Below are 13,361 nucleotides of genomic sequence, written 5' to 3' on the forward strand. Positions count from 1 at the left end.
AAGCGTTCATTAGGCCGACAACACGTGGCTAGACGCCCATTGATCCAAAATAAAAAAAAAGGCCGAATAAAGTTTTTGTCTTAGAAAATTTTGAGCAATTCAATTGTTTGAACTTTTACCTTTTGAAATGGTACCGACCTGATTTATTTTAAACAAAAAAATCTGAAGCCGAAATTATGTAGGCCAAACAAACTTTTTAAGCAAAAAAGCTACAAAAAAAACGGAAATTAAACACGTCAGGGTTAGTAGATTCACAGAGTACAGGAGTTAATCAACGACACGCGAGACTACAATAAAACCTTTTAGTGCTAAAAAACCGAGGTGTGCCAACTAAGCCAACAAAAAATAAGCCGATAAATTATAGTCCCACTGAGGAGTTAATTTTCCCGGAAAAAATTTAACTTCGGACACTTACAAAGTACAGCAGTTAATGAACGACATGCGAGACTAAAATGAAAACAACTTACCTTGCAAACAACCGCGGTGTGCCGAATAAGCCAACAAAATATAAGCCGACAAAGTATAGTCCGACTGAATTATTAATTTATCCCGGAAAAAAAATAATTTCGGACATTGAAAAAACAAGGTGCGAACGGGACTCGATCCCCAGACCAAAGTGTGCAAGTGCAACTGCATTACATCTAGCCGAAGTGAGATGGGGCCTGACATTTGCTAAAGTTTGATAATAAATCAAGCTCAGTTTCTGACAAGTTTGTACGAAATGTTGTTTACGGGTCTTAAAAATACATTAAGACTGCACAAAAAAGATTTTAAATTATTACCAGATCACCATTGGGGAAACTTCAAAAATTTGAGCATCAAACCAGTGATTTAAAACGCTTGTGATGAAAGATAAAACTAAAGAAAACCTGAATCATTGAAAAATATAGGTGGCAAAAAGTAGAATCTAGGTAGACGCCATTTATGCCGAGGATCTCCGAAAAAAAAATTACGAATTTTTTTTCTACAGTTCAGGTTAGATGCTGCTATAGGTACATTAAAATTGGGTTAAATAACTTATTAGAAGCCAGTAAAAGAAAGTTTAGTCGAAAGATGTTGAAAAAGTCAAGTGAGAACAGAAACATAACCACTAGCATTAAGCAAGCTGTTAGTATTTTCCGAGCGTTCATTGGGCCGTTAACACGTGGCTAGACGCCCAGTGATCAAAAATAAAAAATTCTTGAAGAAAATTTTTGTCATAGTAAATTTTGTGCAATTCAATTGTTTGAATTTCTACCTTTTAGAATGGAACCGAACTGATTTATTTTAAGCAAAAAAAAATCTTAAGCCGAAATCATTTAGGCCAAACAAACTTTTTAAGCAAAAAAGCTACAAAAAAAACAGAAAATAAGCCAGTCAGGGTTAGTAGATTTACAGAGTACATGAGTTAATCAACGACACGCGAGACTACAATAAAACAGTTTAGTGCTTAAAAACCGCTGTGCCAACTAAGCCAACAAAATTTAAGCCGACAAATTATAGTCCCACTGACGAATTAATTTTTCCCGGAAGAAAATTAATTTCGGACACTGAAAAAATCAAGGTGCGGACGGGACTCGAACCCCAGACCAAAGGGTGCAAACGCAACTGCATTACCTCTAGCCGAAGTGAGATGGGGCCTGGCATTTGCTAAGGTTCGATAATAAATCAAGATCTGTTTCTTACAAATTTGTAAGAAATGCTGTTTATGGGGAAAAGTTTAAATCCTGATTACAAGAAACTTTCTCTCGCAAGTGTTGAAAATACATTAAAACTGAACAAAAAAATTTTTATATTATCAGATCACCATTGGGGAAAAATTCTTTAAAATTGAGTTAAATAACTTATTAGAAGCCAGTAAAAGGAAGTTTAATCGACAGATGTTGTAAAGGTAACAAAGTTGTTTAAAGGGGAAAAAGTCTAGCTCCCTATTTAAGACACCTGCTAATGCAAGCGAAATCAACGATAACTAAGCAAAGACGAAATCAACGATAATTTTAGTGGTTTGCAGACGAGTAAATTAGCCACACAAAGGTTAAAGCGTTTCAAATTAAGCCTTAAGTAACACAGAAATGGAATATTTTCATGTGAGGGAACTTATGACACCGGATTGAATCGTCCAATCGACATTTTGTTTCTTGGCGTGTAGACCACAAGAATTTTCAGAAAAAAATTTAACATGAAAACAAAACTGGCTGCTCACAAGCAAGTTAAGACCTTATATCCACCAGGGAAATGACCAATATAAGAGTTGTTCGCCTCAGAGCTAAACGCTCTTGCACCTCTGAATATTGAGAAATACGGGCAATTTTTTGATTTCTCGGGCGTGGAAAATGTTGTCTAAGCCTTGCAAGCAACTAGCACGAATAATGGCGGCTTCAAACTGTCAAAAAAGAGGCCTATGTAATAATAATTAATAAACTAACTATTCTAAATTTTAACAAAAATTTATAATTGAAATTATTTCATGGGAAACAAGTCCAACCTATGTGTCTCATAATGATACCAGTCTTTATTTGCTCGCACGTACAGATGACTAGCGTTCCCAATTTCTGTCTGTTTCAAAATTTTTCCTTTACAGAACTTTGCCTTGAGTTTCATTTTCGGTAACTTTTGCGACAAATTGTTCGCAAAATGTTCTCTTTTCATTGCTTCGAGTTTCTCTTTTGTGAACAAATTCGATCCGATTTTTTCCGAAAGGTAGAACAAATCTGTGAAAAAATCGTGAAAAGATTTTTCATCCGATTTTTTCACGTTTACCGATACGAACTTCAAGCAGCTGGAACTGTACACGTCTTTTGATAATGTAAATGGTTCACACGTAATCAGATCCGTTTCTGAAGTGTCCAAATACCGAATGTTGGGACAAAGATGGAGTAACGCACAAACATTGAAAGTTGAAGTCTCGCTGCATTTTAGAACAGTAATATTTGTCAGGAAGTCTTCTTTAAAACGAGCCAAGTTTTCAAGTTTCACTTTTTCCAGCTCAATTTCTAATTTTTGAGCAGATTGCGGTAAATTGTCCAGGACAGAATGCCAGCTTTTAGAGATATTCGTTGTATTACTAATGATACACTTGATTTTTTTAAATTTTCGATTGATATTTAGAACTTTCGAGCCAAATGGCGAAGAAGGGAAATTCTTGAATTCGACCGTAAGATTTTTTAGTTTCGTAAGAATATCCCCATTGAAAATATCTCGAAGCAGACCAATGCATGCTTCGGACGGCAGGTGTTTGTGGAGTTTCAAATGTAGTGATTGCAGGCTCTGTTCTTGTGAGCGGAGGAACCTTTTCAAGGGTTCTTGTTCTGTGAGAGTAGAATTTGTGAAGTGTTTCATCGTCTTGGTCTCGCAGCTCCTAAACACATAAAAACTGGGAGCATATCTACGAAATACTTCCGAGCATTTAGCGTATAGCTCGACAAACTCTCTAATAACCGATCAGCCGAAACGATTGTTTCTTTTTTGCCAAACTAGTTTTTTTTTCACCAAACGACTATCAGCTCTTTTTGGATTAGATTAATACTCGGGTTATCTTGATTATGAACCGATTGAAATTAAAGTTTGATTTTTTGACTGGGTTTTTTTTTCGAGCCTACGCCTCCATTATGGTGCACATATTCTAAATGTTCTCGAACCAGAGGATTGCGATACGCTACGCAGTAAATATTCAGTTTGCAAATAAGTACAGATCCTGTCCGGGCTCGAACTAGACCTCTGTCGTGGCAAACATGAGCATTGCATCTCGGCCACATTAATATTTTGAATGTGTTTTAAGTGTACGGCAAACTAAAAAAAATGATAAGTAATTCTGCTTCGCCGTAAATTTTTCATCGTAAAAAAATTGCCAAATCTATTGGCAAACGTAAATATTACTAGAAAAACTTTAATCCTCGTAATAGCTTTACCAATTTTTGTTCCGACGGCATTTCAAGCCCTCAGAAAAACCTGTGAATTGTGTGAGTTTCATGGATCTGGTCATACATTAACGACCGTAGAATATATTTCCAAAAATCTTTTTGAAAGAAGGTTAATTTGAAGAAACCGCGTGTTTTTTTTTTTCAACCAGTGTTTGTGAAGTTAAAATAAATTTGGAAATTTAAATAATAGAAAGAACATTTTAGCCGAAAATCCAAAATTTTTGGAAGAAAAATTACTATAAACTAATTCAATTTAAAATAATTGCTCGTATGGCTAGTGGTTGAATAATTAATTCTGCCGGAGTTGTTAACAGGAAAAAAAATCTTGTTTTCGATTATAAAACACTTGCGATCTCAATTTCAATTGTCCTTCTATCGAGATAAATTCATACCTTAGGACAAGTGCGGAATCCTGCTCTTTAAAATCAGCCGGGAGTTTCAGACTATTCAACATTCGAAAGCCAGCCAGCCAGCCAGACACAAGATGCGAACTTCTGATTCTGAACTGAGAAGACTCTTCAACGTCCAGAGACTCCAGCGAAGGAAAGAAGTAAATGAGCGCCATTATCACAGCATCATCAATTCCAAACCAGCCACTTAGTTTAAGGCTACTAACTAGGAAAAACTTGGAAATATCTTTCGGTATTGTGAATTGAGGCTTGAACAATGTGTTGCTGTTATCTATACAGTGTAAGGTAACGTCTTTGAGATAAGGAAGATAATTGAACAAGCCGAGAATCGAACGCATGAACATAGCTTCATCATCCGGGTCCAGATCACGAAATACCAGGGTGCATTTTGTGCACAGCTTACGCGTGAGATCATAAAGGCGAAAACATGTGAGAGAAAGCGAGTAGATGTCGTCGAAATCGTGCAGGAGTGAAATGATGTCAACTAAGATATTGTCGGGGAAGGTTTGTAACATTGCCCTGAAAGAACAGAAGAACCCTATGGTGCAAAATTAAGTCACAAGAAATCGCATCGCGTTTAAGTTCGGCAAGCTAAAAGATCTAAGAACAGCTAAGGTAGGACCCGGTTCAATTCCCGATTGTTATGAAAAAATTTTAGACCAGAAATCTTTTTTAAAATCTTTTAATCGACGAATTTAAATAAATCATCGGCACATTTAAAACAATACACCATGAAATGGTTTTTCATTACAAAAAAAACCGAGGCAAAGCTGAGCTTCGGACCTCTTGCAACAAAGCGGAAAATTCCTGCGCAAATACTCATGCCAAAAAAAAACGTTTAAAATTCAAAACTTACGAAAAATATTTCAAAAATTCAAAAAACGTAATAAAACCATCATAAAAAGCAAATTTCAGATGAAGGAATCCAGGATGCAGGAGATGAGTCCTGTGAACAATTATTAAAGGGTAGTACCCGATTGCAATACCCTTGCTGATCGCAAGGGTAATTATGCTCAGGAACATTTCAAATCAAGCATGTTAACTGAAATTGATGCAGAAATTTTAGTTGCTTGTAGGCTATCGAAATCATTTTTAGATAAGGTTTTTTTTTATTTTAGGTACTCGAGTTAAAAAATTCTTCCAAAACAACAGTTTTGATGACTAAAAAATTCTTCAAAACCTAGAAAAACTCCCCAATTTTTCTTGTAAAGCTTAAAAATATATAGATATTCTCGCTTATAAGATTCATATATTCTCCGCAAACTTAATATTAGGCTTCAGAAATGAAGCTTAGTTGAAATTGAACAGCTATAAATTTGTGATGCAATTATTATTTAGCTGCAAAAATTCAGCGGAATTATAAATACAAAACTTTCGAATGCTTTTTAGACATATTCCGCAACACCAAAGGTTCCCATCAAAACAGCATCTATGAATTAAAAATGAACCAACCAGAGGTGTAAAAATATCGATATAGATTATATTGCGACCTTAAAATAGATAATCGATTATTCTTACCAGTCGCAATAGATTATTGCAATAATCTTTCGAATATTGTTGAGAAAAATAGATTATTGTTTACAAAGAAGCTGAACTTTATTGTTTAAATTACAAGCATATCGCAAACAAATTAAACAACTTCATTTTCAGCAAAAATGTCCCAAAATCAATTGTTGACACGGAAGAATAACTGTGATTCGACGTTCACATGATCAATCCTTCTGCGCTAATCGTCGAATGTACCACGTTTCGCCCCACACACATTTCGCCCCTCTTAAATCTAGTGGCACATTTCGCCCCTCGCACATTTCGTCCTCGCACGTTTCGCCCCTAACTTATTACAGTTATTTAACGCCGCTTTCTTAATGTACATTTTAGGGGCGAAACGTGCCAGTAATTTATGGGGGGCGAAATGTGTGTGGGGCGAAATGTGCCACTAGATTTAAGAGGGGCGAAATGTGTGAATACCATAATCGTCGAATACCATCTTCACCTGGCTGTATAGGCGTTCACACGTATTTGACGTAGCTGGTATCGCATTCCATATGATTAGCTCTGATTGGTTGAAAAAGATTACATACCTCAGCAATACAGCGAAGTGAAGAGAACAAAAGTTGTTTAGAATTTCACCAGAATTCATATGGTGCATTTTTTGCTCCGAAAATCGCAACCAAAATTTTACCCCAAAAATGGGTCATTTTGGCTTTTTTCAATTAATCAAGAATTACGCGGAAACTACTTTGTTAATTGATAAGAAAATTTTATCACAGGAAGCCTCTTACGCAGCTCAATAAAGTTTAATAAGGGTTAAATCTCCAAAAACCAGTATAAGAGAAAAAATTTTCACTTGATAGTCAATAAATTTTAAACAATTTGCCCAAACTTTTGGAGATTTAACCCTTCTTAAACTTTGTTGAGCTGCGTAAGAGGCTTCCTGTGATATAATTTTCTTGTCAATTAACAAATTAGTTTTTGCGTAATTCTTGATTAATTGAAAAAAGCCAAAATAACCCATTTTTGGGGTAAAATTTTTGTTGAGAATTTCGAAGAAAAAATGGCACCATATTAATTCTGGTGAAATTCTAAGCAACTTTTGTTCTCTTCACTTTTTGTCTAATCTTAACCCAATTTGAGAAAAACGCGTTTTAATTTTCAAGTTTTGTTCGATTTGTCCGGATAATTTAAATCAGCACTGTAGTTTATTGTATTGTGCAGCGTTATTCAATAGATTATCGATATATTTTTTGCGATAATCTAGGTTAACAATAATCTTTTTTAAACTCCAGAAGCCAACAGATCTGCAATCTGTATATTTAAGCAAATTAGTTGATGGACACTGGAAAAGATGGTTTAGAGGCAAAATACAACTACCTACAATTATGCTTTAGTGGGCATATAACTGCTCTATTGTAAATAGAAAGCTCTAAGTGGTAAAGTATGCTCTTGTTAGTTAACTATATTGTGCATACTTTACCGTGCTTTACTTAGCTGGACCAGCAAATTAGGCGATACTTAAAAAAACGTAATTTATTTAGACGATAACTTTTTTTTTACAAAACTGACGTTTTTCTGCTTATGATGAACTAATACAAAAAATTTAACTTAGAAATTTTTCATATAAATGGACTATCAACTATTAAGTTGAACGCGATACAACAAGTTTAAGTTTAAAATGGCATGAGCTCAAGGAGTATCAAAGGGGATTCCAAACGATAAAAAAAAGGAAAAGGATTAAAATTGAAAAGAGAAACAATGTTAAGTGGAAAAAACTTTCGCAAAAATTACGTTTTTCATGTTAAAACTTTTTAAATATTTTTTAAAGAGAGTCCAGGTGGGCTTGACTTTAAGCGTTCATAAACTTATTATCAGCGTCTTATCAATCTTAGTAATAGAAACAAAAGGTTAAGAAAATAAAATATTAAAGACAACAAAATGCAAGCCGACGAAATTAAAGACGCCACACAATACGCTGAAATACAATCAAAAAATTTCGGCAAAAAAATCTCATCGGAGAAAACTGCATGTACCTCTTACATAGTATCCATAAGTGCTGTTTATAGTGTGTGCAAAGTGGCATAAACAATTCGTAAGCAAAACCACTACAGCTTACGTCAACATCCATGAAGCCGAAAAATAATCAGCAAAAAAAAGAATATCGAGTATCTATAATTTTACAAACAATCTCAAGAACTCCAGATGTATCATTCACCTGTAATTAGTAGCATAGGATCAATGAAATAGCATAAGATTTGTTTAACAAAATTCAACTGATTTTGTCGAACAGCTTCTAATCCGAATAAAAAGCCTAAATTCTAATTGGATAGCGCTAGCTCAACCTCAAGCGTACTAACACATTGAAAAACTAGTCGATATTCATAGATTTGAGTGACATACGTCATAGACAAAAAAGTCTACACGCATGAGCAGCAAACAATTAATTTTCAAAACCAATTCCCAACCAGAGACTGATCAAATACTTAAGTCGTTATACAAGCATTCGCAATAGATAACTAGCAAAAATCGGCTACGGAAACTTTCAGAAAAGCACTTTAATTGCGATGAAAAAACTTCCAAAAAATGGCAAACACTGAGCGACGCCCACAATTTTCCTCGTACAGAATGTACTTGCAGCGGAACAAACATTCGCTACTTTCCAATACCGCGTTTAAAATTCTTGCTTTTTAGAGTTCTTGCTTTTATTTAAATGTTGCAAGCTGTATACTTTTCTTGCTGTGAATTGTAGCGGTACCACTTCTTGTTGGGAACCCCTCAAGCGCAAAGGACCCAATTCTCGAAAAGTTTGACAGCCAATCAGAATTCATTGTACAATAATTCGAAGAAAATAAGCAATATAATCAGTCAGTTTTGTCCCGCTGTAGAGGCACTGATTAAATGAGATGTTTTTGCGCATGAAAAACTGACAATTTAACGGGCAATGATTGAACGAGAATTTTTGCGCGTTCGGTCCAGAGAGCATGAAAATAGCCCCCCTTTTGTTGGCAATTTGAATGACTCACCTGCCATCATTTCTCGTGTAGTAACGCCTACGCATTTGCAATCTCGATCTAATCGAACAAGTCGAGTAGTCCATTCCTTTTTAAAATATTTTGTAGCTTCCGTTTATTTCCCAAGCTCGAAACTTATCTAACTCGTCCGAACAATTCAATTATTTTGATAAATAAATTATTGTCAGATCAACAAAACGTTTTGCGTCAGAGACAGTTAAATTAAGATCACCTGCAAAACCAAATATCTTAGATATTTATTAAACAATTGATCAACCTAAAATACATTCCTTTCTGCAACCAGAAAAATAACGTACGTCATCATGAATCAAAGTTCAAATAATCTCTGACGTAGCTAAGACCAAAAATTGCCTTTTATGCACCCGCAAATCTGTTTTTGTTCAGCCAATGAGCGGACGTGGCTGGAATTAAATATCGAAGGGTGGCTTTTTTCCCGACTAATTTTTACTACCCTAAGGAAAGCGCGTAAGAAGGTCAAGTCTGCTATCAAATCAAGCCCGATTAGCCGTGATTCGGATTCCGTAACATTCAAAAACGTCTCTCGTGTGTCGAGAACATCTGATGTTCATATTTTTTCAATTCTTGCTCAAATTTAGCCAAGAGATGCTGAAAATAGCTGTTATACACAGAGCATCTATGCGGTCATTTATATGATATAAACACAAAATATATATGTCGGCTTTGTGGCCTTATAACATTTTTTCATATTAAAACTCAAAACAGTTTTGTACCTCCTCCGCTTGGAAACATACAAACAAGAAATTTTAGCTCATCAAACGACGCAATAAGACGCCACAAAGCTGATATAGTTTAAGCCAAAACCTTAAAAACAAAAAACTAGACCGAATAAACAAAAAAAAATTAAAACAAAAGAAAAACAGAAGTTACACTTAAATCGGAGTTAGTAATTTTACAACCACCATTAAAAAAAAAACAAATTTCGAATGGAACGGGCGTTTAAACTGCAGTCATATTAAAGAAAGTAAAGTAAGGATTTATAAATGCCCAGCAAGATCAGCCATCCTGAGAACAAAGTTACTTACAGGAAAAAAGTCTTGTACCCGGTTGCAACACCCTTGCTTATTGCAAGGGTGAATAGAAATCTATTTTTATTTGTTTAAAACTTCTTTTTACAATGAAAATGGGGTCAGAACAATCTGTCATCTATACACAGCAACTGGCTATCCTCGTTAAAATTTTTGGCCGCGCAACCAAGTAGCAGAGGAATTTTATTCGTTGCAATCCAAAACTAGAAAAATTTTATAGAAAATTTTTTCCGAAAAATGTATCTATCGCTGAAACATTTATAAACCGCTCATAAGACGCCGTGAAAATTTGAAAACTTTATGAATATTCATAAATTCTGTTTTCCCTTAGATCTTCATTCTTGTTCACGACCCTTATTGTTCCAACTATTCAGGTGTGGAGTTAACCATATCTTTTCCACGCAAAATCAGGTAGCATAAATTAACTTCATGTAAGTCGCGTGATATTTCATATTAAAACCCTTCCCATCCCGATTCAGATCCGAAAAAATATACAATCTCAGGAGTAAAATTTTATTTGTGTCGGGAAAAACTGGTTAGTTTGAACGCTTCCGCTTTTCAGACCACACTTTTAGCAGAGGATTACAAATCTATTCCAATAGCCAATCCCTTCAAATTATTCTTTGGAAGATTTTAAACCTATTTAGGCTAATATTGTCGTATTATATTTTCTTGACGTTGTTCTGGGGAACTTTGTTCCATACAAAGCAATAAGTTTCGATGTTAAGCATTCGAATTTTGATTTTAAAAAACAACGTCCAAATTATGGTCACTCAATCAAGCTGAACTGCTTGCTAAAGGCACCTCACAAGGAACCCGAATTCAGTCAAAAACACAAAGAAACACCGTGCGTGGGATCGAACCCCCTTACTCTGACCTTTATACATAGCCTTACTTGACCAAATAGCCCCAATTGTACAAACTCCGAAACTTTTACGATTTCAGGAGATAAACGCGCACACTGATTACAAAAAATTGTATGAAAAAAGTCCTCTACAATTCTTAGGGAACAATTTCCGAGAAAATCAGTCAGACAATCTGCTGATTTCTTTCTAGATGCTGCCTGATTCTTCAATAATAAAAACAACCAATTAAAAAACATTGCCAACAGACAATTCGGAAAGAGTCGATGAACGCAAATTTTGACAATACTTTCTGAATGATATCAAAAAAATTCCGTCAAATATGGCTTGTAATAATCATTCAGAAGGTATTGCTGTCCTGAGCTTAAATATGAAAACTTCGTGATATGATTCGCGCTATTAACGCGTAAGCGGAGATTTAATCCGTCTTAGAAGGAGCGAAATCTCTCTTTTTGTACTTTTATATGGGCGTGTGAGGGTAGATTTTCTCAAATTATTTTTTTTACTTTAAATTTTTCATGCTATTACTGGTCCATAGACCTTAAAAGGCAGTCCGAACATTCAGGGCTTTGCCCTGATACGAGCAGTCTTGTTTCAGATAACAAAAAGAATATAGACTTGTTTCAAATCACAAAACAAAACTTGAGACGTGTTAATCTGAAACAAAATTCAACTTTAACTAAATTTCTTTTGCGTTTTAAAGAAATAGAAGATTTTTTTCAAGCAGACGCAGATCTAGGACTTTCTCGAGGGTGGAATTTCAAAAAAAAATTTGATCAAGATTTTTCTCAGCTCTCACAAATCCGTTTAATGACCTTATTTCGACCAAATCTTCTTCAACGCAGGCAACTTGTTTAAAAAAAACAGCCAAAAAAGGCGTTTATAGGCGTTTTATGGAAAATTTTGATTAAAAAGCGCGTTTTTTGGGCGCTGGGAAATATTGAAATTAAAATTCAACTTCGAAACTAGAAATCGATAACGGTTTTTTGCTTTTCGCCGGTAAAATATTAGCTTTGACGAGGCGCAAAAATTCTACAATTGATTTTTTTTTACAAAAGTAACCTGAAAACTAAGAAAAATGTAATTAGTCAAAAGTTTTGAGCACGAGATTGAAATATTTTGCACCAGCGAAAAGCTATCCATGCTCACCTGAAGCTCTTTTACCAAAAAAAGATTCGTTAATTCCAGTCAATGTGCAACCGCAGTTTTCTTTTGAACGCTCATACTTTGCTGAATGTAATTCGCGGAGCTCGAAAACTACCGGGTTGGGGGTCGAACTCTTAGTGAACAAAAACACGTTTTTTTCGCGGATTTTCAAAAGTAACAGGGTGGTCCCGCAACTTTGAATCAATTCTGATGAATATTATGACTAAATCGAGCAAAACTACAATTTTTTTACGTTGAAAGGACAGTTTAAGGTTTTGCAGCTCTCAAAATTTGCTGTAAAAAAACGTTATAACTTTTCTGGCATAACAAATCCAGTGGGTTCATTCAGACCCCATCCCCCCGAAAAAAATTAAAGGGGATCAAAATTCCAGGGAGATGGGGTTTATGAAGAGTCAATTTTTGTTGCGGGGTGTCTCGACAGTTAACAATTCTACATTCTAGGTTCTTATAAACCATAACAACTTTTCGATTAATTTAATATTTTACAGAGTTCTCATTAGGCATCTTCAGCCACAATAAGCAATATATTTTTTCTGAAATTAGTGCATTCAGAAGACAAGATACAACTTACCTGAGCATGCGTAAAAATCAGAACAAATCACTCCAAGAAAAAACTAACTCATGATTTGAACAAAAGCATAGCACAACCCTGAATGCTTCCCCAATCTAAGTGTCGCACATTGAAAATTAGACATCTGAGGCTTTGATTATCATATTTTCTGACATAAAACATAAAGCCACCAGTGCTGCTGGTAATTCAAATTAGTATATATAGCCCATTCTCTTCAAAACGCTGTGAAAGAAGCTCTGCTTTCTATATTATATGCGTCTACAGGCCCAATACCATTGCAACCGTCTTATATTGGAATACGTAGTGAATTATTGTTCCGACTTTCGTAACGAAATATTTGTGCTCGGGGTGGTTTTTTTCAGACAAATTTTGACAACAATACCTTCTGAATGATATCAAAAAATTCCGTCAAATATGGCTTGTTATAATCATTCAGAAGGTATTGTTGTCCTGAGCTTAAATTTGAAAAGATATTCACCTGTGATCATTTTTTGTAGAGTTATGGGGGTTTAAAGATTGCCATTTTGGGACAATTAACGCGTGATTTACTTCGAACTATTAACGCGTAAGCGGAAATATAATCCGTCTTAGAAGGAGCGAAATCTATCTTTTTGTACTTTATATGGGCGTGTGGGGGTTGATTGTCACAAAAAAAATTATTTTTTTTCTTCAAATTTTTTCATGCTATTACTGCTCCATAGACCTTAAAAGGCAGTCGCAACATTCAGGGCTTTGCCCTGATACGAGCAGTCTTGTTTCAGACAACAAAAAGAATAGACTTGTCTCAAATAACAAAAAAAAATTGAGACGTGTTAATCTGTAACAAATTTCAACTTTACCTAAATTTCTTTTGCGTTTTAAAGAAATAAAAGATTTCTT

The 13,361-nt window shown here is 35.0% G+C and overlaps 1 protein-coding gene across 1 annotated transcript; it reads right to left on the reverse strand.

Annotated features, from left to right (window-relative positions):
* Positions 1–2,408: 2,408 nt before the first annotated feature.
* Positions 2,409–4,824, reverse strand: LOC134851584 (uncharacterized). The gene is made up of 2 exons (XM_063867726.1): positions 4,292–4,824; positions 2,409–3,337 (listed from the first exon to the last, which is right to left on the reverse strand). Exons 1-2 carry the CDS (start codon positions 4,822–4,824, stop codon positions 2,440–2,442), a joined length of 1,431 nt encoding a protein of 476 aa, XP_063723796.1. The 3' UTR covers positions 2,409–2,439.
* Between the last annotated feature and the right edge of the window lie 8,537 nt (positions 4,825–13,361).

Source organism: Symsagittifera roscoffensis, chromosome 7, assembly GCF_963678635.1.
Source record: "Symsagittifera roscoffensis chromosome 7, txSymRosc1.1, whole genome shotgun sequence".
Lineage (NCBI taxonomy): Eukaryota > Metazoa > Xenacoelomorpha > Acoela > Convolutidae > Symsagittifera > Symsagittifera roscoffensis.

Bases quoted from the DNA above. Each gene is read 5' to 3' on its own strand.
- LOC134851584 (XM_063867726.1), bottom strand. From the start codon at position 4,824: ATGTTACAAACCTTCCCCGACAATATCTTAGTTGACATCATTTCACTC. The intron at 3,338-4,291 runs GTATGAATTTAT...TTATGTGTTTAG, and splicing joins GATTCCGCACTTGTCCTAAG to GAGCTGCGAGACCAAGACGA.